Source organism: Corylus avellana, chromosome ca2, assembly GCF_901000735.1.
Source record: "Corylus avellana chromosome ca2, CavTom2PMs-1.0".
In the NCBI taxonomy this organism is placed as follows: domain Eukaryota; kingdom Viridiplantae; phylum Streptophyta; class Magnoliopsida; order Fagales; family Betulaceae; genus Corylus; species Corylus avellana.
The window spans coordinates 49,904,708-49,929,813 of NC_081542.1; the positions used below are offsets into that span (position 1 = coordinate 49,904,708).

The window sequence follows — 25,106 nt, forward strand, 5'->3', positions numbered from 1 at the left end:
TAGGTCTCGGTCAAGTCCCGATCAGTTCCCGAGCGGGTCCCGATCAAGTCCCAAGCAGGTCCCGGGCGGGTCCCGGCGGGGTCCTGGGCGGGTCCTGGTCAAATCTCGGGAGGGTCCCGGTCAGGAACAGGGCGGGTCCCGGTCAAGTCCTAGCGAAGTTCTGGGCGAGTCTTGGCAAAGTCCATCGATTTAAGAATGAGATGCTCATAGTCGAAAAATGGTTTACGGTTTTCAAAACCGTAACCATTTTACGTTGAAGTAAACGGAGCCCAAGTGAAAGTTTAGTGGTCTTCAATAAAGTTACCCTTTTTTTTTCTTTCTTTTTTTGAAGCTACTATCACCCTTCGGGCTTCAACGGTTTCACTTTTATTGCTGGAAGCATTTCCATGACTTCCCTCCCTCTTCTTGTTGTAATCTTCCTCTATGGTTCCCTGTTTCTCCAGTTTTGTTTTGTGGGTTTTTTTTATTTTTTTTTTATCGTCTTTTACTCTTGGTTTTCTGTTTTGTGGTGTTGTATTTTGCAAATAATAATAATAATTAAAAAGAAATAAAACCTAGTCGTATTAAATTAGAATCCAAAAAAGATAACCTCCTTTTCTAGTTTCTCTTATTTGTTTGTTACTCTAGGTGCTTATTTTTGGGTTGTTTTTTCTGTGTCATGCAAAGAAAATTTGTTGGAGGTTGGTCATGTGGATGCAGTTGGTGCTCGAAGATCCAAGAAAATGGGTGATTATGCCATGTCTTTTGGGTCTTCTATCACTCATGATTTATGGCACCACAAAGACATGAAAAATAGGACATGCTAATATTATTTTCTCTTGGTAATGCATTTCTTGTGTAAAATCAAATGATGCAGTTGATGGACATCAAACACATTGAAAGTAGTATAAAAACATGTTCTGTGAAATTCCACCCATAGCTTCGGAGTTCCGACAACCAATTGCAGGTAATCCTAATCAGTTAATTTGAGCCCCCTGAGTAGAGTAGCAATAGCTCATTCAAGCTGCAACAATTCTAAATGGTAACACTCAGCTAATTCCACAAAATATATCTAGTTGGTGCAAATTTAAATTCCACTGAGCTATGTCTATAGAAACTTCTCCAAAGAAATGAAAATAGTCAATTCTAATACATACTATATAGTTAATAGTCAATTTAAATTTAAAAATGGAAATAGTCATTTTTAGGCAGACATGTACAGGGAATTTGGAGATTCAGATATATGCTCTACAATAGGTGTGTCTGGAAACAGTGCTACTCTCAATTCTACAGAACTACAGATAACAGTGTCTCTCAATCTCTAGAAGTCATAAAAAGAAAAGGAAAAAAAAAAAGATTTACAGAGTTTTGCAGAGCAACCATTTTCACCTCCAAGCGGAAGAGGTTGCCATAGATCTGTTCTTCCAGTGCAGGTACAGAGCCCCATCCCTCTTTTCAAGTCTAAAATTCTCATTATAGTCCTTCAACAGATCCTTAACAACGTGAGTCACAGAGGAACTCAACGGATATGGAGCAAACCCTGCCATTGAAAGTCTTGACCTCCACTTTCCTAGAAGTTCATGCCGTTCCACCCTCTCAGCATCCTCACAAGCTATCATGTTTACTATGTCGCGAGCCACACAGTTCTCTTCTGTACGGATCCGCTGCTTGTCATCTCTTGGGAGAGCCACATGGTGTGAACCCGCATCAATTGATTCAAACATGGCTGTATAATATTCCAGTGTCTCCTTGAACCTCGAGAGGAATGGGGAAGTGTTGGTGTTGGATTCTTGTTCAACAATGGTCACAACTTTGGGAGACAAACTCTTAACCAGCCTCAACAGTCTATCTCTATGATTCTGTGTGCTCACACTCTCATCTGGCATGTGGTGCAACACGTATGGGAAATTAACAGCCAGGGCTTCCCCAGGTCGAATACTCAGATTTTCTAGCTCAACCTCACAACCAGACATGGGGGCAGCATGAAATTCAAATGGTACTTTGCATGACTCCGCATACTGCGACAGCTTCTGCCCTACAATATGAAGTCCTCCACCTCGAGCATGAATTGATTGGGAATCGTCAACACCAGTGATGCGGACAAGGGGGGGCCCACCAGGCCGATTTGCAAGAGCCTGCATGAGAAGCATCCACTGACTGCCCTGTGCAATCTGGAAATCAATGATGTGGATTCTGGGTTCATTTGCCATAACTTCCCCAATGACAACATTTGCAGACATGTAAGCAAACTTCCAATAAGGGCCAATCTGATAAATGATAGACATGTATGACATTAGCTCTGAGTTTGTTGGTTCTTCGCACTTCTTCAGGGATCTGTAGATAACAGTTCCCGAATGCTCTAACTTTGCTCTAAGCCCTTCCAACATGTAAGTACCCACTCGTTGTATTGGCTCCCCAGAGATCGACACCATCTTCCCCAACACTTCCATTAAATTAAATGCTGTTGAGACATCATTACGGGATACCGCCTCTGCACAGCAAAGGAGCATCTGACTCAGATCTAACCTGACTAGTTGATTCCAATCCCACCTCGACATGGAGGTGGCTTGGGGGATCCCACTATTGAGACAGTTAGAGCAACTGTTGACAGTATCTGATTCAGAACCCAGCAATAAAACTTCCACTTCCTTGAGAAAGTGCTTCAATTCATTGCCATTATCAGCAACAGAAGAGCCACTTACTGGAGATCCATAGGTGTTATCAGAGGAATGATGTGGATCTGAAATGCAAGATGGAGAAACTTGGGGCGAAAAGGGACTTCTGTTAGACAAGCCACTAGTTATAGAAGGGGAATCGCAGAAAATATAACCAGCAGTTGCTGGGGATGATTCCAGGGTGAAGTATTGTCCCTTAGAGTGTTCGAAGGAAACACTTGTTCCTTGGTTGCCAATAACTGGGTCGGCATTGTTTTCTAAAATCTGGAACTGAGACAAATAAATGGGATCAATTTCTTGCAAAGGCTGGTTGTACAGCCCATGGAAACTGGCCGAACCATGGTGTTCCTGAGATGTTTGCATCTATAATAAGAAATTATTAACTTGGCCAAGAAACAAAAAGAAGAATTGCTGGTGGCACTACAAGTGTTCCCAGGACTTGGTTAAATCACTCATTTGTCAAAGCAAGACGGCATACAATTGTAAAGTGAGTCTTGAAAAGCAGTCCAGTACACATCAAGCTCAAAAAACAGCTAGATGTTTTGTTTGTCAGCAATTGCCTCAGTCATGGAATCCCTCTGCTATCAGCAAGAAGTAAATTTTCAAAGCAATATAATCTGCCAAAAGAACAAAAAAAGATTAGATATGATTGCAATATCAATGTTGAAGAAAAAAAGAACAAAAAAAGAAGATTGAGCAAGAGCATGCAAGGATCACAAGAACAGCAAGGTCATAATACCATAAAGAAAATTATGACACGTGTAATCAACTAACTCAACCAATCATTGTTGTGTCAAGGAGTCCTCTTGGCAGTGATTCAGGATACACATGGTGGAAGATGGTGGTTTCATTGACTGTATAATATCAAACATAATGACATTTGTGTAATCCTACCCAGAAAATGAGGAGAAAAGGTCATATTCAATGAACTTTCTATTCACTTTTTCTGTGGAAGTCCTATCTGAATTACTGAAGAGTACAACACTGACTCAATTGGAATATCCTAGGATAGAGCTGCATGCAACACATAGCTCTCTTAATTCTATACATTGATTCAATAAAGCTTTTATAGGTAAAAGGTCCCCTAACAGGCAATATCATGTATAGTCACCTCAAAAGCATACTATAGTTGACTCCATGCAAATGCTATGAAAAGACAATCACAGAGTTAAAAAGAAAAAAAAAAACGAATGAATTAAGAAATGACAGACAAGATTACAGTTCAACTTTAATTTGATTCAGCATTTACAACTCAAAAAAATATATATATAACTAGCCTCTCCAGCCCAAGTCGCAAACTATGCTAGGGGCAGATTTTTCCCACAGATTTAGTCCCAATACCTTCAAATTCACAAAAGAAAGGGATACAGAAAACTCGGAATAAAACATATAACTAGCTTCTCCAAACTCAAGTAGTGAACTACCCTAGGGGTATACTTTTCCTGCAGGTTTATTCCTGATACCTTCAAGTTCACAATCGAAATAGATACAGAACGCAAAAGATAATTCTTGTACTAACTTTCTACAGAGACCATTCAACAAATTCTTCTTCACTCTTCATCAGGAGTGACCATCACGATAGATCCATTTAAGGGCCATATGTATAAATGCTCTTGTACCATGACCTCTTAGCTCTCATTTGCTGCTCAGGCAATAGTTGCCTTGGCGCCCAGGCCCGCCCTAAACTTTCAGCCCCATGACAATCTTGCCCTGGCCGAGCCCTTCCTAAGAGTTTAAGCCCCCATTCATAATCATGGCCATTGGATCACATTGATAGCAGGTTGTTTAAACTTTTGCTGCCAACATCAATAAAAAGGGTAAGGCTTGTGTCCTGTGCGCATAAGATGCAAGCTAGGGTGCCACATCAGTAATTGGGGATGCGTGGCACCCCCAACTTGTGTCTTGTATGCATATGAACAACACACAAACCAAAATCCAATAAAAGTATAAAATGGCAACTTTCCTTCACCTTGTTTCTTTTTGACTACTTGGCTGTGCAGTCTTATATTTCCCAAGGAGATGCTAAGAGCAACCAAAACATTTGACCAAGGAGTTGGTCAATCAATATAGATAATTGGGACTGGCTCAGATAGAGTAGATGATTGACTTTCACAATAATGAGCAGAAAACTGAAAAGTGATGAAAATACTGAAGAAAAATATGAAAAATGTGGCTTTAGATTTGTGGTACATCTTTACAAACAACTTAGAAAGCATTTGCTGTACACAAGACTAACTAGCACCTACTCAATAGAATATTATAAAGTAAATAGATCAAAGAAAAGGTAAGAGGTACCCATAAAAATTTCCTACAACTGAGCCACAACCTACAACTGCGCAAACTTTAACAATCCCAAATCTCCCTTCCCCTCTAAACTGCAGTAAGTTGTTTCCAACACACTATGCAAAGTACTTCTTAAGAGCTTTGATTAAAAAGAAACTTGTGCAGATCCAATAGAAATGTGTCGAATTTTATAACACAATGCAACAAGGCCCAGCAGGTCCCAATCACTAACTTACAACCATAAACGGAACCTACAACCTATATGTTATACACCTACTTCAGAAACATGCAGAATAGAAAACCAAACAATAGAGCCCATTACTCTAATTAAATCTACCCTGTTCACTCAATATCAGATGAGTGTTGATGAAGAATTTAGCCTTTTCCACTCAACAATAAACAATGAATTATTGTTTATTTTGTGTGTGAGCGTGTCTGTGTTTGTCGGTAAGTTTGTGCACTTACTGTAAAGGAATCTAAAATTCACCATAGCAATCTTAATCTACGTCAGCCCTCCATCTTGTGAAAAGATATAAAGTCATTAACTACAGAGAAAAAGGCACTTTATACGCTAAAGAGTTACTTGGAAAGAGGAAGTAAATCCTATATGCCACCTACAAAAAGAAAGGACCATCCTTCAGTTAGCCAGTGCAAACTAATCAAATTTGTAAAAAAGACGTTTTTTTTTTTTTTTTGCCCCTATTCGAGTCCAACAATGAATCAATCGCTAGATCGACCTCATTTGTGAACCAAAACATTTCATTTTTTTTTCTGAGAAATCAAACAATCCCAGAACAATAACAAACTCCTCAAAAAACCAAGCATTCTCTACGCACTAAAGCCTGTAATTCCATGATTAATGTATAATAAGCATCCTTGAATAGCTATGAGAAGATTTTCAATAAGGAATTAAATTTTCACTCTCAACCAAAATAAAGAAACAAAGAAATGGGGAAATAAATACAAATTCCATTTTCAGATGCCAAATTAGAATTCAAACCAACAGAAAAGGGGGAAAAAAATCACCTTTTACAAATTCAAACACAAATTCACATACACAAAACCTCAAAACTAATACAAAGTATCAAATAACAATAATTCACATCAACAAGAACCCAACAATGACCCAGAGCAATCTCTAGCCACCCAAAACACTAAAATATCAATAAATTAATGAATTACCCAAAACCCATACTCAAACCAGAAATCTTCTGGGAAATTAATCACAAATCAATAAGTGGTTTAGTCCTTAAGCATACCTTAAGAAGAAGAACTCTCAGCTCAAGATATCTCTTACTGCCCCTCTTAAGATTCCCCAGTGAATACCACAGAATTAACGTTCTGTCTTCTCCTGAAATGCAATTGTGGGGTTTGGAATGAGTTAATATAGCAATATCTACACAACAAGTGCCCTCAAATGATGCTCTAATGACAATATTGCCACTATCAGCACGGAAGCGCTTGGAATTTTGCGAAGTTTGCTATGTTATTGGGAAGGTGACCCTTCTTTATTCACAACTTGTGGTTAGGAGAATAGAATATTCTTCTACACGGTTAAAGTTGACCACTCTCCTTCGTAGACTTTAAATGGATACAGTAGTCAAGAAAAAAACTAAAACCAAAAATTCACTTAAGAACCTTCTTGAACAACTAACCTCCACGCAGTTTCGCAAGCCTGGTTGAATTCTTGCTGGGTGTTTGGATTACGTTTCTTCAACCCTTTAGATGCAACAAAATGAATCATCTTCAACCCTTTGAATTCTTGCTGGTGTCTTTTAGTTATAGCAAAAAAACAAGTAAAGAAGGATGGTGACTTCAGAGAACTAAGACATATGAAAGCCTTTGTCTGTATATACCGGACATAAAGTTTTTATGAAATATTTTTACTTAAATTTTATTTTTCAAATGATCTGAACTCTACATTTATTTAAATAATAATAATAATATAAATTTATTTATTTATTGAATGGATCAAATTATTTGAAAAAAAATATTAAAATGTTAGTATTATTGACTTTATATTAAAAGTAAATGATGGAAATAATATTTAAATTTAAGATCTTTATTTTGATATTATGTTAAATAAGTTATATGGTATCTCAAACTTAAATCGATAAATTTAATCATTTAAAATTAATATTTATAATCAAGTTTCAACATTTTTTTATTTATTTTTTATTTAAGGCACGAGGTCAGTGCCGCATATGCTATTAGAATAAAAGTTTCAACATTATCGAACTCAATTGCACCCCTAATATTAAAAAGTCAAAAGGTTTAGGTGAATAGATAAGACCAAAATTATTATTATTTTTTTAAAAGGTGTACTTTCAAAACTCATTTTATGGTACCACTAGAACATAGATAAATGCATGATTGGATTAAAATTGCAAAAAAAAAAGAAAAGAAGAAGGGTATATTTTCCAATTTTATCTTAAATAGCTGATATTAAAGGTCATTTAAAACACGTTGTGTTAATGGATATAAAATAAGCACAATAAATAAGTATAAAAAAAGGTTTTTTTTAAAAAAATTATGCAACATATTTGTATGTAACAAAGCTTGTCATGAAGATCTTGTTTCTAATACCCTATATATTTCCAATTAAGACTATCAATAAGCTCTCTTTGGAACATTTCGCGGCTCTCTCCTTCCTCTCCAAAAAGCTTGACATCTTCCTCACCCCTTTTCCTCAAGATCAATTATGACACAACCATTAGAGACTTTTTCTTTGTCCAAGCAGCCATATGCCACCACTCTTTCGGATGCATCATCAAAGGTCAATATTTTATTAGCCCTCTGTGTCATTCTATTACTGGTGAAGCTTTGGCGGCTCTCTCAATTGTAAACCTTGCAGTCTTTATAAGTTTATCTCATTTTATTATGAAAGTAGATTTTCTTATTGTTGTTTTTGCTATTCAGCAACCAAATCTCATTAAAGATTGACGTATTTCTTTTACCATTGATTTTATCCTCTCCATCATTCTTGCCTCCTCTACTTAGGAAGTTCGAAATATCAATCTAAGAGCAAACTTTTATATTTATTATACCACAAATTAAGCCGCAACCAAACCTTTCTCTTGCTGCTTTCTTTGATTTTTCATCCCTATCTAATATCTATAGTGAAAAATACCTTCATCTAAATTCTCTTTTGTTTTCTTTTCCTTGTAGTTGGTTTCTTTTTAAAAAAAAAAAAAAAAAAAAAACGAGAGAGACAGAGACAGAGAGTATCAGAATCTTCAGACAAGCAGTGGTGGAAAACTGCAAATCACAGTCAGCTGTCTTTAACCGCCAAAGCTCCCTGTAGTAAAGCAAAAACCATGGGCTGTAAAGACACGTTTTCTTTCGAGTCGTCAAAATGCATTTCCGTAAATAGAGCAACAAGTCCGGGGCAATTTGATGACCAGGGCTTCTACCAGGAAGATCGACGCACTCACATTCCCCGAAATAGCTGACTCACCCAACATTTTAAAAAACAATTTTCGGGTGACGTGGGAATCATGGGCCTCCTTCCAAATGGGATCAATCGGATGGTAGGTGGACCAAGGCGATAACGTGGGACCTGAGAGAGTGGCCTTTCCGACTTCCGTCGTGTTTCGTGGGACACATGGCCACCATTCACCTGTCCGAGTAGGAATCACAGACCATGCCGCGTGGATTAATCGTCGTTCAATGAAACCGTGGCTTTATTGTTTATACTTTATACAGTTCTATAGAATAAATGGTCCCCCAACTTGTTACGTTAAATAATGTAGGTGAGCTTCTAAGACGGGATGGCAGAGCGCGTAACACGTCACTTTATTACTTTTTTGTTTTACTTTCTATTTATCACAAATATTATATACCACCATAATTTTATTATTTTATTATGCTGATGTGTTCGATTTAATAAGCTTTGGATTAGTAAACAATATATTTAATGATTATTAGGCTCTGCAATATAATGAGATAAATGCAAGATATATAATATACTTTATTTATTTACGATTATTAGGTGATGAATATTTTCTGTCTTTGTTCGGGCAAGGTAGGGTTTCATTGAGGCTACTTACAATGCCCCATCTTGAGAAGTTTGTTCGACGTTTCTAATTGTAAGGGATTTCAATCCTTTCAAGATTTTGGTGTTAATAAAAGTATTTATGCACGCATGTTCTTCTTATTTGTAAAAAAATGTTTATGATAATCACGAACTCTTTAAGAATAGATGTCGGAAAGCTTTATACAAAACATTTGGTCATCAATGGAAAACTATGCAAGACCTACCACTCTTATAAAGTCATCTTGGTGGGATCCTAGTCCATGCTATTTAGGTCGTGATGACCCATTTTTCATCGTCAGCTTTCTCACTCATTGCTATCATCACCCCCATCAAGTATGGCGTTAGCTTCAACAACCTATTTTCAGCAAATCCTCTACAATTCTCATCTCCATCCTATGTTTTTAGTACAATTAAAACCGTGGTAAATGTTTTAAGATCATTTTTTAGGATTCAAGCCAAACAATAGAGTATTTTTAATAATATATACATGTGGGCGGAACTAGAATTTGTAATGTGGGGGGACGATTTTTTTTTTTTTTTATTTGGTAGGGGAGATGGACCGACTTATATAAATACAAAACCACATAGATATATATATATTCGCTTTATACGTGTTTGTGCATGTTTATATAATATAAAGCATAGAAGTCTTAATTACATTTAGTCTCATATCATCACAAATACGCAATAGTATAAACAATAAGCAAAATAGCTTAAAAAAAAAAAAAAAAAAAGGAAGACTAAACACCATCTATAAGATCTAAGAAGAGGCCAAAATGTATCTTTGAGTGCGAATTTATTTTCCTAACAATCACCCAGAGCCCTAAATAGCAATAATGCTAAGAGTCGAGCAAGCAATTTTACAATCATAAATGATTAAACCATTTAACTTGTGATGTCAAAACAAATATTGTAAATGTAAATTACGGCAAAATAATCACTCAAAAAACTGATTGTTGGTTAGAAGCCATTCAAAGAACCCAAACCATATAACCGTTATTTTCACATATTCAATGAGAGTCTCAAACCAAATTAAGTTTTTGATTAGAAGTGAACTAGAATATAGAGGCAAACTAAATGAATTGGGTATTTTAGGTGGGTATTTTTTTTTTTTTTTAAATGTTGAAAGATGGGGCAAAGTTAAAAATAAATAAAGAAATAAAAATTAAAAGGGGACACAAGTTTAAAAAAAAAAAAAAATGGGGGGGTGCAAAACTAAAAAATAATAATTAAAAGGGACACAGATAATATTTTGGGGGATAAATATATCATTTTTGAGGGAATAAATTTATAAAATTGATATATTTAAAGGAAATTTTATGAAAAATTATAAAATTTTGGGGGACATTCGTCCCCAACCCCAGCTGTGGGTCTGCCCATTTATATATTACGTCAAAACAAGCATATTGCTGGCTACCTCATTGGTCTAGTCAATGGTTTTAGGTTTATTTCAATTTCAAAGTTGGACCATAAATATGCAAATATGATATTACCAACTGACTTTAGCTGGACGGTGAATTATATGGACACACGTTTACCAAAAGTAAACCCCATCCTCCCATCAAGAGGAAAAATTTGCCTCATGCTAGGGCCTATGTGGGAAGGCTTAGGCAGTCCTGTTTAGCCAACTCACATGGCTACCCCTCCATCCAGCTTGAAGGGGACTCCCTTTTAACCTTTATGGCAATCAACAAAGGCCACATTTTCATAAATTGGTTGTGCGCTCCCATCACCGTCGACCTTCATTAGTATCTACTTTTCAAACTACTTTCAAAATTTTAAGACATGTTAACTCTCGTATACACCTAATTTAAAAATGGATCACGTTGTCGTCATGTGTTTGAAAGCATGTTCACTCATTTGGAATTTCTTGATCATAAAAACAAATTATAGATATTATTATTATTATTTCCTAGCTCTTCATTGTGGTTGCCCACTGGTATTGAGGCAAGTGAGATCTGATAATGATGTTGATAAGGAATTTAAGGAAAGGAGAAAATTGGTGCTTTCCTTCTTTTTATTTATTTTTTAACTTTATAGAAAGAGCAACTTGTGGGTGGCCCACTTTCTTCTATCTTCAATTACATCAACAGTACATAAAAGTTAACAAGTATGCTAAAGTTGCAAATTGCAGGATTGAGATTGAACTAAAGAAACCTACTCATCACCCCTTCTCTATTGCTAGAGCCCTATAAGTGCTTCAGAATCTGCTTTGCTTCCATATCAAAATTATAAAAGCACAAAAAAGTTAGATGCACAATCATCAAGGAAAATGATATTTTCTAGGTTACATACATGCCCATTTCCAACATTCTTTTATTTCAATGATTTCATTTTATTTATAAGGGAATGAACATGATGGTATTTGACACATTAAAACCACGCCCCACTCGATTAAACGGCTATAAAAATTTGACATTTTTCAGCCGTTGGGCGGCTACTCTCAGCTCTGTACTCATTAGACAACTATTACACATTTATGTGCTCGTTATGTGATAAAATATCATAAAACACCATTCACGTGAATCAATGAGAATATGGGATAAAAATACTCTTAATCATCGAAGGCTCGCTCATTGGCCCTCAACTCAGTCCGACGGTGCAAAAATATGTATAATCAAATATATAATAATTTATGAAGGATATCTTGAAACAAGTGATCAAATCTGGTTAGGATTAAACTTATTCACAAGCCAGCCTTGCACCATAAACACCCAAGAATAAGAATCTCTCTCTTTTCTCTCTGTGGGGATTTATTTATTTTTAATAATTATTTTTCTGATTTTTGAGTACTCCTAGGATTTACATAAACCGAATGTAGCACCTAAAGCCACGTTGCTATACTTAAATAACACAAAAATTAATTTAGAGATCGTGCAGGGTTGCATTATCAGAATAATATAATATTGAACGTCACCAGCATGGGACCTACAGCATGTCATCAACCACGTCATGTGGGGTTGAAGAAATCAAAACTCTTGACTGATTTGATAACCCAATAAGGGCTAATCCAGATTTGTACTCATCTGCTCACCTAAATAAAGAGACTTTCCTAGTGGGTCCTCTGTAAAAATAAGAAATAAGAAATTATTATTATTATTATTATTATTATTATTATCGTCTGAAGCAGCAGATGGTTTGGTGTTTTCTGTGGACGTGTGCAGAATCATCCTACTTTCTGTAAAGAATAAAGGCCAAAAGCTTCAAACACAACCTGGTGGGATGAGATCACTTTTGCCTCTTTTCCCAGAAAAAAAAAAAGAAGAAGAACTCTGTGCATGAAGATAACAGCATCTTGAAGGGAAATGAAAAAAAGATGAGTGAGTTTGAACGAGTTGCTGATTCCTTGAAGAATAAGATCCCCCTTCTTTCGACCAAATCTTCCTTAACTTTGTGTATAGTTATGTTTCATGTGATGTGATGTGGACTGTGAATTAATAATCATAATAATAAATTATTGATATAATATAACTTGGGTTTACATTTAGTAAATTTTTTCAATTCGATCTATTAAATTGATAATTATGATTAGAGCACGTGGTTCTATTAAAATGCACGTATAAATCACATACATTAAAGAGTCAAAAGAGTTTAATAGACCAAAAATTTGGTAGGAAATTGTGTTTCAGTCAATAATTTTATATTAAGGCCTCAAAAACTTTTCTTGAACTTTGATTTTGGTGACATCAACAATATGTTTGGAATTCAATCTTGGCATGCGCAAGAACATGATCTTAGAAGAGTACACATGCCCTAACCCGTGTCGGTGGGAACTTTTGAGAGCCTAATCAGAGAGTACTTTAATAGACATGTGCCAAGCATGTTCCTAAAATAAAATTAATTCATTGGTAGTGACAAATAGATAGCCAAAGGGAAACAAAAGAAGAAAAAGGAGATTCGGAGCTAGAAGGAACTTCAAAAGAAAAGAGAACATAGGTCCAAACACAGCCTAATTTTTTTTGGAACCCGGCCCATACTCCAAAGCCCAATTACCATGAATTTGGTAAAACATATAGAAGGACCATCAATATTGTACTAGTTTGACTTTTTTAAGCCTGGTTCTCCCCTAAACTGGAGATTTAACCAGCTGATCAATATTTATGACCAGAGGGATTAAGACAAGGAACTCCAAAGTAGTAAGTTGACCACCAAAACTAAAATATTTTCTATTGAAAAATGTTTTTAGCTAAAGAAGAGTTGCAGAGGAAGTGGCTATTTTTCTTTGTTTGTTTGCAATCCTAAAAATGGTTACAAAGAAAAAGAGTGTTTAAATAGAAGGCCATAGGAGTAGAATTAAGATTCAGTGCAATTATTTGCTCAAGGGTATGGGAAAGCAACGAAAAATGGTTTACGCATATGAGATGCGTAAACCATTTTATGCCTCGTGAAGGTTATTTTCATAAGTCAACTCAAAATATTTTCAAGTTAACTAATATATATATTAGTTAACTTGAAAATATATATATATTAGTTAACTTGAAAATATTTTGAGTTGACTTACGAAAATAACCTTCACGAGGCATAAAATGGTTTACGCATCTCATATATATATATATATATATATATATATATATAAATAAATAAAAAAACACTTTTCGCGGAAACAAAAAGAGTAGAATCAACCTTTAAAGGAAAAACGAAAACAAAAAGCAATTTTGAAGATGGCAACTAGCTTCGCAAAGAGTCGAGGTTAATATGAAATCTATTGTTAATGTGTTTTGAAAGATATTTTTCATTTTTTATTTGAAAATGTGTTTTGATGCAACATAATAGTAAAAACAAATTTTGTGTATTGAAGAGTGTTTTGTGTTTTGAATTGTGTGTTAATATATATTTGTTTTGAAATCTTAGATGGGGTTCTATTGTTCTTCATTATATTGCTATATGTTGAACATAAATTCCATGTGTCCACGACATTCACACCGCGGAGATAGGGCTCGATTGGCAAAGTTTTTTTGGTTAGCCTTTTAGATTTTAGCAAAAAAGTTAAAAGCATATTAGTAAACTCAAAATACACCAAAAACTATTTCCCCCTTAATGTCACATCACAACCAAAAAGCAAAAAATCACCCTAAAATATTTTTGTCAAACGAACTCAGCTTTTCTGAGCAGATCACTCTGGGAAGGTGGGAATCAATCAATAAGCAAAGAACACTGAAATAAATTGATCTGAACCAGTATATCATCCACTGACTCCAAGTATTTCTAATCGATGCAGGAATAATAAACACACAGCATACCATCGTAACTATCCTATTAGGCTCACTCTTGTTGAAGATCCCTGAACAAGCCCTAACATTACATATAAAGCAGGAAAAAAGAATCAACTATGTAAAGGAAAAGCAACTATGTTGAAGTCACCCCCTCAGCACCTGTTGAATGTCAAAGGACATGATTCTACATTTGGGAATACCAACTACCTTTATAAAGCAAAGAGTCGTGTTAGAATCTCGTTTATCATAGCCACTTTAGCGAAGAAGAAACTTTGCTTTTTCTCCCAATAAAAATTAAGCATGGGTGACACCTTAGTAGACTCTCACCTTCCTTCCTTCCCCAAACAGGTAAAACATAAGTTCATTAGCTCTACTAACTATTCTATAGAAGCATACTAGACGCATAGTTAGAATTTATGAAATATGGACCATCAGAAGGTTTCCTCCTAGAGTCCTAAAGGCAACAACACTTAAACAATCCAGCTATCTACCGAAATATTCCCAAGTTCAAAATCCCAATCCCAATGACATGCTATGAGACTAGTTCAAGTTACCATGAAGAAACAAGAACTTATTCGCAAATTTGATTCATTATGAATATATTAACCCCTACCGAAAAAGAATCCACTCAACCAGATGCCTACAGGGTGAAATCCTCAACTAGGTACAGAAGAGAGTGTAAGAGACAACAGAGAGCAAACATAACACCCTGCTTCTTCACTAAGAAGATGAGGGAGAACGAGCGTTTAGTGCCTCACTATAACCACACACAGGGGCAATAGTTAACAAGCCCTGCATATACTATGGTGTTAAAAGACAAACCACCATTTGGCAATTCTAAATTTCTGATCACTCAGCAAAGTTTCATAAATTTCTAATTACAATTGACTAGAAAAAGATAGAAATTGTGTCCCATATGATGCTTAAATTATTCACAAAATTGATAACATCCTCGTAGAAACCAGAGAGTACCACTAAAATAACAGTTAGATTGATTTCAACATAAGACAAAATTCCAGATTCTTTCTTTTCCATTCCAAATTTACACATTATAAATATACTATATCATTTCTGAGGTCTCCAATACACATTTGGAGTATTCCACTTAATAAGCAACCTCTAAATTTTCTGAAGTAACTTCAGAGTGGAGTTCTTAAAATTCTAGCGATTCTTAGCATACTACTTGGAGAACTTATCCTAAAAAAGATAATCATCATATTGAGCAAGATTAATGCAATATCGGATTCACAACCCAAACACAAAACTCCTTAACAACATGTTCAACATTTTTATTATTGACATCACATGAATATGAAAGATTGTCCAAAAAGAGAGAATTTTTTCATAATTCTTCCAGAACCCTAAAAAGGGAAGTACAAATATTGGGGAAAAAACATCATGGTAATCATTTCTTGTAACGAGATACCTCGTCGTCGTTGGGGAAGAAGCCCATGATTCGACCAGCCGAGTTCTGGTACGCATACATGAACCCACCCATAAGCCCGATCAGACCCCCAGTCACCATCGACGGTCCTCTAATCCCTGGCTTAATCCCTAATTAACAAAAAATTAAGCAAAAATTAGTTCCATTTCGCACATAAGCAATTGATTTGAGTAGTGAGAGAGAAAGGGAGAGAATGTGACCGGAGAGGTAGCCGACGGTGACGGAGACGCCGGTGATGGTGACGAAGCGGAGGTAGTCGAGAGAGCTGAAGTTTCCGACGACTCTGGTGAAAGGAGGGTTCCGATCTAAGACCGGGTACTCTGGCTTCGCCGACGCTGTGATGTCTGTGTTCATCTCTCTCTCCGCTCACCCACACTGTCACTCTATCTCTATCACGCCCTCTCTGTGTGCAACGATGTGCCAGTAAACGAGAAGAAAATAGGCTATTGGGCCTCGTGGGCTCCGTTCGGCTTCTTAATGGACAGAAGGTGAACTCAAGGATACGAGAAGAGAATAGGCTTTTGGGCCTTAATGTCACATTTTAAAGTTTTGGTGGTAAATGAGTAATTTAATACGTATTTATTTTTTATTGAACCTGATGTGATTTAATAACCACGTGTCATTCATTACTGTTAAAAGAAAAGTGATATAACCCATTCCCTTTCCAACCTCCGGTAAATTTTCATATGGTTACGAGAAAATTAAGTATTGAATTTGTGAGATTTAAATGTGGGTCTTACAAATTGGACAAAAGATAAATAAGAGAACATTTTTCTTGTTAAAAGTAGAGAAGTGTTAGGGAGCTAAACAAATGAATTCAGAAAAAAATTTTAAACTGACGTGGCAAAGGTTTTTGAATTAAAAAATGCAATTCTCTCTCTCTCTTGTCTACTACTCACGATCTGTCACGTTTATTTTAAAAAAAATTTAGGTTCATTTGTTTGACACTCTAACACTTCCCTAAAAAGTAAGTTAACAGAAAAAGTCATTTAATAACAATGTAAACTCAATCAATGCACACCGTCTTTGTTTTCATCCATTGATAGATTGGGTTATATGGATGGTGTCAATTCATATTGTTACGGGAGTAAGGTTGTTGGAGCACCACACTTTTACCTTATTTTTATATCACTACATTGACGTGGCGTGATTGGATAATCATTGGATATTTTTTTTTAAGCAATAGCTATTCTAAAACCTACTACACCCTGCCACATACTATAATATAAAAGGAATTGGTTTTCAGCATTTACCTCTTTAGAATCAGGCAACAATAATAAGCTACGTACCCTAGCTAGCATTCATGTGTGATAGCAAAAGAGTAAAAAACTTGTAGTAAACAAAAAAAAAACCTTGTGTACATGAGACTAAGAGCCTGTTTGAGATTGTATTTGAAGAGCATAAAAGTGCTTTTAATACTCAAAAAAGTCAATTTGAAGAAAAAAGTATTCGTTTGGTAAAAAAATTAAAAGCGCTTTTAAGGGTTTAAAAAGTCTAAAAATGACCAAAACGCACTTTTAGCAAAAGCTTAAAAATAAAGCTTTTACTCAAAAGCTTTTTATCTAAAAGGACATGAACATTATTCTTTATCTAAACTATATATATATATTAATATCCTTTTCATATCCGGTTGGTTTGAAAAGGACAGAGAGAAACAAAGAAATGGTGCAAGAGTAATGGTATAAGTCGTCCTACAGCCTTTTTAGAGTCATCCCAAATGTGATGTGATTTTTAAAATCGCCAATAGATCAAAAGTCAATATATCATATCTCAAATTCAACGGTAATTTTAAAAGTTATATCACATTTGAGATGACTTTAAAAAGCCTTATAGCATTACTCATAGTGCAAAATGAGCTTTTCATTTCTAACTCCTTTGGCACTAGAAATGAAAATAATTGTAGTAGTAAAAGCCATTCACATCAAAAGGAGCTTTCCATTTCTTGCACCCTTTCACATAGAAAAAATTAACAAAGTCTCCGTTCAAAGTCTCTCTTTATATCTAGAAACATAGAAAGTCTTTATTGCATGACTTGTCATATATGTAAGGTGCATAATGTATATTGATATGTGTAATTTAAAATTAAAATAAAAACATGGAGTTGTTTATTGTATAACTAAGCAAAAATGACTTTGACTACGTGGAAATTGTAGTAGTAATGGTTTGTCGTGGACTCATGGGAATATTTTCACTGTCCGACATCCTGATGATTGGCTGCTTCTAGGAACCAACAATCTATAGATTCTATACACACATAAAAAATAATCTGTCAACCTTCTTTTTTTTTCTTTTTTTTTTTCAACTCAATACGGGGAAGAGGGAAAAAGGGTAATACTTCCTGATCGTATTACGTTACTTACCGACGAATAATCCCAATTAAAAAATTGACAAAAATTTTCTTTAAATTAGTCTGAAGAAAATATACTAATCATTTAAAATAGTGTAAAGTATTTATAAATATTTAAAAGTCATATTAAATTTAGTCTAAGTTAATAAACTGTTACTAATGACGTTAAGAATTTAATGTGGTTAAAGGAAATTTCTTTTAGACTGATTTAGAAGAAATTTATCTCCTTCAAAAATTTGTTAACTCAAAAGTAAATTGTCAACATCATGAAGAATATAATTCATCCAAAAAAAAAAAAAAAAAATGATGAAGAATTAAACCCCCATATAAAGTTGCAGACGGTAAAAATCCCATATATTCTCTCATTTTCAGTCATGGACGACCTTCACACATGCGGGAGACCGATGGAAATGTTTAGAGAATTAGAGACGCCCAATGCGGCAATTTTCAGCAGAAATGGACGTAGCTTCCACGAAGATTCTAAAGCGTGAAAGTTGAAGCCATACAAATATATATATCAATATGGTCTTCAGAGTCTTTCCCATGGCCAGAGAGCACACCGTTTGCTCTCGTCCATTTCTTTACACAAATACAGATCGAGCCAAACTCAGACAAGCCTCATGTCAGGAGCAGATAAAGCTGCTGCGAAGGGTTCTCTTGCTCTCCACAGACTCTCATCATCGACTTCCTTCTATAGTTGCGTCAGCTTTGATGACACAGGAGAGGAGGTAATCAAGTGAAACCTGTTACAATATATTTGAAGCCTCTTTGGCAACTAATATCAAGCTGCATGCATTATTATTGAGCTTTTAAACACAAACGATTGAACGAACATGCGAAAAAAGATCACTATGGGATTTTAGCTAAAACAAGAGCTTTCATGATGATAAGAGTAGTTTACAGGGGATTTTAGAATACCTCACAATCATTGTTTTCAAATTAAATAGTGAAGATATTGCCATATTAACATTTATGATTTATCACTTTATTATCTAATTACCATTTACACTTGGGTAGAATACCCTAAAATTCTAGGGAATCTTGATCTGTTACAATTGTATCTCTCAATGGATCAAAGGTGTAGCTAGTCCCCATTTTTTTCAAATTTTGTTCTAGACCAAAAAGAGGCCAATATGCTCTGCATGAAGGAGAAGCACAAGCACATAATTTGGGTCAAACAAGATGACATCATGAGACAGTGAAGAGAAAAACTGAGGCTACATACCAGTTATTGTAGTCTGCTTGCCTGATTTCACATTGATCACAGGCTGATTTGAATTCCCCCAAGTCTTAGGAGCAGCCAATATGAGACTTTTGACTTATCTTTAGGAGAAGCTTATATCTGCCCTGGAGTTGAGTTATCATATTAATATATCTTCTAATTCATATTTTGCAGCATCAACAAATTACGGCAAGCGTGGAAATTTTATCAGCATCACCTGATCATGTTTCCATAAGTGTAAATTTGGATGGTGAGATCGACAACTCTATGAATGATGCAAAACTTCAACAAGCAAACATTGTCCGGATGGTAAAGGAGGAGGACTTGGATTCTATACATAAGTTTGGCCATGATGAGGACCTTGAGTCACCGCTACTTGTCAGTAACCGGCCGGAGGACCAAAATGTCATATCAGGAGCAGATAAAGCTGCTGTGAAGGATTCTAGAGCTTTCCACAGACTCTCATCATCGAAGGAATCCTTCCATAGTATCATCAGCTTTAATGATGACACCGCAGATAAAGCTGCTGATAAGGGTTCTAGAGCTTTCCACAGACTCTCATCATCGACTTCCTTCTATAGTTCATTATCAACTTCCTTCCATAGCTGCACCGGCTTTGAGGACAGCAGCATTGATGAAACAGGAGAGGAGGTAATTAATTAAGTTTTCTATTTTGTATCCGTTGGATTTATATGGTGGATGATAGTGCAAGTTTAGTTGGTCTGGGCTTAGCCTTATACTTGCTTAAGCTCCCAGAGCCTTGATAAAGAAACTGATCTAAAGCAGTGGCAGAACACCGCTGCTATATGTTGGAAAAGGTTACTGCATTATGTATACCATTCAGCCAAGCCGCAAACATAGCGCCATTACCAATGCTCAGGAATGGTCACCTACCCCTTCGAACACAATTTCGAAATAATACTTGAAAACCCAAAAATTTCTTTGTTTTTCTCATCAATCAAGTAGAAATAGCCCCACCTACTTTACTGACAATTAAAGGAAATGTACTCTATATTAAGATGGAGCAAAGGTCAGTTCCCTTGCTGTAGATCGAATAGCCAAAATTTACACCGAGAAATTTGAGGAGGAAAAGTTTTGTGTGAATGACATTCAACTCTTATTCAAACAAAGCTGCAGGATGTCGTTCGGGTCAAAAAGCTTTGATCGGTAACCCGATCGAAGTACGTTTGGAGCTTATACCTTGGAGCCTTGATCACTAGCTCGATCATATGTCTTTCAAACAAGGTGGTTCTAGAATGCTTCGATCGTAGTGTTGGTTGTAGTTTCGTTTGATCTACGGTGCGATTTGTAGTTTCGTTCAAACGAGATCATGGCAGGGTAGTTTTGTAATTTTCCTTTTCAAGCTGCAACGGTACATCTATTTAAGCCTAATAAGGATGGCTTGGCCCCCAAACTTTAGTATTGCTATAAGCTTTTCAATAAGAAATACTCTAGGGAGAGTTTTCTTCAGTTTTCTTGCAAATTCCTAGATTTTTCTTGGTTTTTGTTATCAGTTGTGAGTTGTGTGCCGGTAGAATCAGCTTCCCACTATGTTATGCTGCATCACTCCTTTAGGTTTTATCATCTTGCAAAAGTTTAAAACCTATATGCATATAGATGAAGTACCTTCCCCACCCCCCAGTCTCGTTTGAACAAGATTGCAGCATGGTAGTTTTTGTAATTTGTATTCCTTTTAGCCTAATAGGGATGGCCTGACCCGCATATTTTAGTATCATGATTAGTTTTTCAATAAGAATTACTATTGGGAGAGTTTTCTTCAGCTTTTCTGCAATTTTCTTAATTTTTCTTGGTTTCATGGAAGAGTTGTGAATTGTGTGCTGATAGATTCAGCTTCCCACTATGCCACGCTGCATCATTCCTTAGGTTCTATCATCTTGCAAAAATTTAAAACCTATAGCATACAGATGAAGTAACTTCCACCCCCTCTAGCCCACAATAAGCCTCGTTCGAACGAGGTCGCAATAGAGTAGTTTTGTAATTTTTGCTCCAAGGCTGCGACCCTACTTATATTTAAGCCTAATAATGATGGATTGGAGAGTTTTCTTCAGTTCTTCTGCAATTTCCTTGATTTAGTGGAAGATTTGTGAGTTTTTTAACAAACACCCTTCATTAATTATGTACTTATTACATCTTAATTTAAACAAAAAAATTCTAATATATTAACATTCATCCAAAGAATTTTTAACAAAATAAAACCAGAATTGACTATCTTTAGGAGGAGCTTACATCTTCCCTTCGAGTCAACTGACTTCAAGTTAAAAATAATAGTCATCTTATTAATATATCTTCTTATTCATATTTTGCAGCATCCACAAATTACAGCAAGTGTGGAAATTTTACCAGCATCACCTCATGTTTCCATAAATGTAAATTTGGATGGTGAGAACGAAAATTCTATCAATGATGCAAAACTCCAAGAAGCAAACATTGCCAGGATGGTAAAGGAGAAGGACTTGGATTCTATACAGAAGTTTGGAGGCATCAAAGGAATTTCAGAAGCTCTGGATACTGATTTAGAGACTGGAATCCGTCACTCTAGACACAGAGCTAGCACACTTTCCACAACACAGACTCCTGAACGAGGCTTCTTCAAATTTCTCTTAAAGTATTGCAGTAATTGCATCATTTTCCTTCTATTCGTCTCTGCAGTGCTGTCACTTGGGTTTGGGATCGAGGAGGATGGTCTCAGGACTGGTTGGTATGAAGGAGTCATCATAATTATTGCCATCGTCATACTTGTGGCTGCTCCTTCGCTACGTGACTTCTGGCTTGAACATTCATGGAAGATGTCAGGAAAGCAGAAGCCATTGGAAGTTGATGTCCTCATAGGGGGGCACCCACAGAAAGTACACATGGGCGATGTTTTGGTGGGTGACATAGTATGCCTGAAGAAGGAAACTCTAATCCCTGCTGATGGTTTGTTCATATCTGGTGATCAGCTTCTAAAACTAAATGATGGTCTAGAGTCCACCATTGATGATAGGAACCCATTTCTGTTCTATGGCGCAAAGGTGGTTGATGGAAGTGGGCGCATGCTAGTTACATCTGTGGGAATGGACACCACATGGAGTCAGCTGATGGGCCGGGTCATCCATCCCCGCCACAAGACCTCATTACCAGCTGAGCTTGACAGGGTGAGCATTCGCACACAAATTACTGGGCTTTCAATCTCAATCCTCATCCTTGTAGTGTTGTTCCTCCGGTTTAAGTTTAAAAAGCAATTAGATGTTGGCTCGAACCTCCCAGAGCTGAAGGGGGGACCAATTGGAAGCAAGGAGATAATAGATGCGACTATGAGATTTGTCATGAAACTAAATGGGAAGACCAGAACCTTAACAACTTCACTTACTATATTGCTGGTTGGAGTGACGGAAGGAATGCCTTTTGTGGTCGCACTCACCATCGATTATTGGAACAAGAAAATGCTGTCTGACAAGGCTGTTGCTCAAGAACCTTTGGCTTGTCTCACCGTGGCTTCAGTCACCACTATCTGCATTGACAAAACTGGCTGGCCAACACTAGACCCGTCGGCAGATGAGGTGTGCAGGACAGAGACAAGAAGTGCAATTGAAGGGTGGAAAAAGAATGGAGTTAACATCATACTGGTTTCAGAAGATGATGTGTCAGTGTTGGAAGACATAGCTCTCAGATTTGGACTGCTTGCCAATTCAAAGAGATCATCTGCGCTTGAAGGTGAACAGTTTCAGAATTACAGCAATGAAGAGAGGATGAATGAAGTAGATAAAATCATGGTGATGGGAAGCTCCTCCCCTTCTCACAGGCTCCTTCTGGTGCAGTGTTTGAAGAAAAAAGGCCACAAAGTAGCAATGGTTGGTGTCAAAACAAATGAGATTCCAGCACTAAAGGAAGCTGATGTGTGCATTGTGATGGGAATTTGTAGCAGTGAAATGGACACACAGAATTCTGACATCATCATCAGGGATGGAAATATCAGTTTCTTGGTCACTATTGTCATCTGTGGAAGATGTACTTATGACAACATTCGGAAGTATATCCAACTTGTGCTCACCATGAATATTGCAGGGTGGTTGATAACCTTGATCACAACCATTTGTTTTGGATATTCTCCAATTACGGCAATCCAATTGCTCTGGGCAAACTTCTTTGTGACCCTTCTAGGTGGCTTTGCATTACTTACAGAGCCAACAACAGAGAAACTAATGGAAAAGCCTCCAATGATCAGACAAAGTGAACCACTGATCACCAAGGCTATGTGGAGAAACCTAGTCAGTCAAGCTCTATATCAGGTTGCCATCTTGGTGACCATCCAATTCAAAGGGAAAGCTATCCTGGGCATAAGCGAGGATGTTTGTAAAACCATCATCTTCAATACTTTTTTTCTCTGCCAAGTATTCAACCAAGTCAATGCAAGAGAGCTGGAGAGGAAGAATGTATTTAGGGACATTCATTCTAACCCTTGGTTTTTGGTGGCTGTGGTTCTCATTGTGGGGCTGCAGGTGGCTTTTATTGAGATTGCACATTTCTTTGTTGGCAATGCAAGATTGAATTGGGTGCAGTGGTTCGTCTGTCTTGTAATTGGGATGGTTTCATGGGCTATCGATTGGGCTACAAAGTACACATCAGGCTGCATCATGGATTGCTTTGATGGGTCACATATGAGAACCTTTGGTACGACACCCTCTGATCCCTCAGAATCTGCAACTCTCGAGCTGCCACTCATGAATGGAAACTTGACACCAGTCTCATCTTAGTTTATACTGATTTCCACTTTTAGCATACAAAGAGGCATGTAGAAACATAATTACCAGGTGTAGTTCTATATGGGGAGTCAGGGCACGATTGATTTAGGAAACACCACGATTTTATGTGTTTGCCAAATTTAGATGACTTTTCCAGCATTAGATTTTCTTTGATTGTTCTAATTTTTCTTCTTTGATGGGAGATTTTCTTACCTTTTATTTACTTTTTTTGGATGTTGTTATAAGTTGTGAACCATTGTAACGAATAATTCAGTTTTTTATTTACATAGATTCTCATCATAGCTTCTTCTTTTTTTCCCTCAAATTCGCTTGCTTTAATGTTCTGTTTGCTTTTGTGTTCCTTTTCTCATGCCAGGAACAGTGTGTGCAAATTTCTAATTGAACTCCCTCTCTAAGCACCATATATAAAGATTTGTAAATCTGGCAAGTAAAATAGACCAAGTTCTGATATAAAGAACAGCAAAATAAATTAGAGAGAGAAAAACAGCCATATTCATAACCCTGCATGCAGTTCTGAAGGATTTCAACAAACAGCCATATTCATTCTCTTTGAATTACTAAAGAGAGAGAGAGAAAAAAAAAACAGAGAGTTTGTGAAATGGGAAGCAGAGAAAAAGAAAGAGCAACTCAGAATCAAAGAGAAACAGAGCATTCAAATGACATCACCTGAGGACTTGATTGGCACACTGGCCACTGGGTATAGGTCGAACGGTTTCAACAGCAGCGTTGACTTCGGTTGAGGAAGACAAAGACTTAACGACTTAACGTTCGCACGCCTCGCTTGAAAGATTTGTTTTATGTAATAGCTTTGGGCTGCTGAGTTCTGATATAATTATATAAAGAACAGCAAAATAAATTAGAGAGAAAAAAACAGCCATATTCATAACCCTGCATTCAGTTCTGAAGGATTTCAACAAACAGCCATATTCATTCTCTTTGAATTACTAAAAAAAAAAAAAACAGAGAGTTTGTGAAATGGGAAGCATAGAAAAAGAAAGAGCAACTCAGAATCAAAGAGAAACAGAGAATGCAAATGGCATTACCTGAGGACTTGATTGGCACACTGGCCACTGGGTAGTGGGTATTAGTCGAACGGTTTCAACTTTCAACTTTCAACCTTCAACAGCAGCGAGGACTTCGGTTG

General features: G+C 36.5%; 3 protein-coding genes and 1 long non-coding RNA gene across 12 annotated transcripts; 1 reads left to right on the forward strand and 3 right to left on the reverse strand.

Moving 5' to 3' along the window:
* Positions 1-1,196: 1,196 nt before the first annotated feature.
* Positions 1,197-6,609, reverse strand: LOC132170712 (scarecrow-like protein 13). 4 transcript variants are annotated; one of them, XM_059581797.1, is made up of 4 exons: positions 6,593-6,609; positions 6,197-6,288; positions 3,133-3,271; positions 1,197-3,002 (listed from the first exon to the last, which is right to left on the reverse strand). In XM_059581797.1, exons 3-4 carry the CDS (start codon positions 3,169-3,171, stop codon positions 1,365-1,367), a joined length of 1,677 nt encoding a protein of 558 aa, XP_059437780.1. In that variant the 5' UTR covers positions 3,172-3,271; positions 6,197-6,288; positions 6,593-6,609; the 3' UTR covers positions 1,197-1,364. The 4 variants fall into 4 exon arrangements, with proteins under 4 accessions (XP_059437780.1, XP_059437777.1, XP_059437778.1 ...); XM_059581794.1 differs by having other exon boundaries at positions 1,197-3,017; XM_059581795.1 differs by lacking the exon at positions 6,593-6,609 and adding an exon at positions 5,403-5,551 and having other exon boundaries at positions 1,197-3,017.
* Positions 6,610-15,428: 8,819 nt separating this feature from the next.
* Positions 15,429-16,057, reverse strand: LOC132172135 (NADH-ubiquinone oxidoreductase 20.9 kDa subunit). The gene is made up of 2 exons (XM_059583585.1): positions 15,831-16,057; positions 15,429-15,740 (listed from the first exon to the last, which is right to left on the reverse strand). The coding sequence occupies exons 1-2, from the start codon at positions 15,982-15,984 to the stop codon at positions 15,592-15,594; spliced, it is 303 nt and encodes a 100-aa protein (XP_059439568.1). The 5' UTR covers positions 15,985-16,057; the 3' UTR covers positions 15,429-15,591.
* Positions 16,058-18,314: 2,257 nt separating this feature from the next.
* On the reverse strand, positions 18,315-25,106 carry LOC132168520 (uncharacterized). Of its 6 annotated transcripts, none has more exons than XR_009438883.1 (5): positions 25,006-25,106; positions 24,629-24,785; positions 19,417-19,813; positions 19,203-19,319; positions 18,315-18,752 (listed from the first exon to the last, which is right to left on the reverse strand). It is a non-coding gene; the product is annotated as an uncharacterized LOC132168520 (long non-coding RNA). The 6 variants fall into 6 exon arrangements; XR_009438882.1 differs by having other exon boundaries at positions 19,203-19,324; XR_009438884.1 differs by lacking the exon at positions 19,417-19,813.
* Positions 18,598-24,530, forward strand: LOC132168519 (putative calcium-transporting ATPase 13, plasma membrane-type). Its single transcript, XM_059579511.1, has 2 exons — positions 18,598-18,705; positions 21,527-24,530. The coding sequence occupies exons 1-2, from the start codon at positions 18,598-18,600 to the stop codon at positions 23,951-23,953; spliced, it is 2,535 nt and encodes an 844-aa protein (XP_059435494.1). The 3' UTR covers positions 23,954-24,530.

What these genes read in the sequence shown, in the direction of transcription:
- LOC132170712 (XM_059581794.1), bottom strand. Translation starts at nt 3,171, where the DNA reads ATGTGTACTGGACTGCTTTTCAAGACTCACTTTACAATT. An exon ending in TCAAGACTCACTTTACAATT is followed by an intron (nt 3,018 to 3,132) that starts GTATGCCGTCTT and finishes TTCTTATTATAG; the next exon opens with ATGCAAACATCTCAGGAACA.
- LOC132172135 (XM_059583585.1), bottom strand. Translation starts at nt 15,984, where the DNA reads ATGAACACAGACATCACAGCGTCGGCGAAGCCAGAGTACCCGGTCTTA. An exon ending in CACCGTCGGCTACCTCTCCG is followed by an intron (nt 15,741 to 15,830) that starts GTCACATTCTCT and finishes TTTGTTAATTAG; the next exon opens with GGATTAAGCCAGGGATTAGA.
- LOC132168519 (XM_059579511.1), top strand. Translation starts at nt 18,598, where the DNA reads ATGTCAGGAGCAGATAAAGCTGCTGCGAAGGGTTCTCTTGCTCTCCAC. An exon ending in TTGATGACACAGGAGAGGAG is followed by an intron (nt 18,706 to 21,526) that starts GTAATCAAGTGA and finishes CATATTTTGCAG; the next exon opens with CATCCACAAATTACAGCAAG.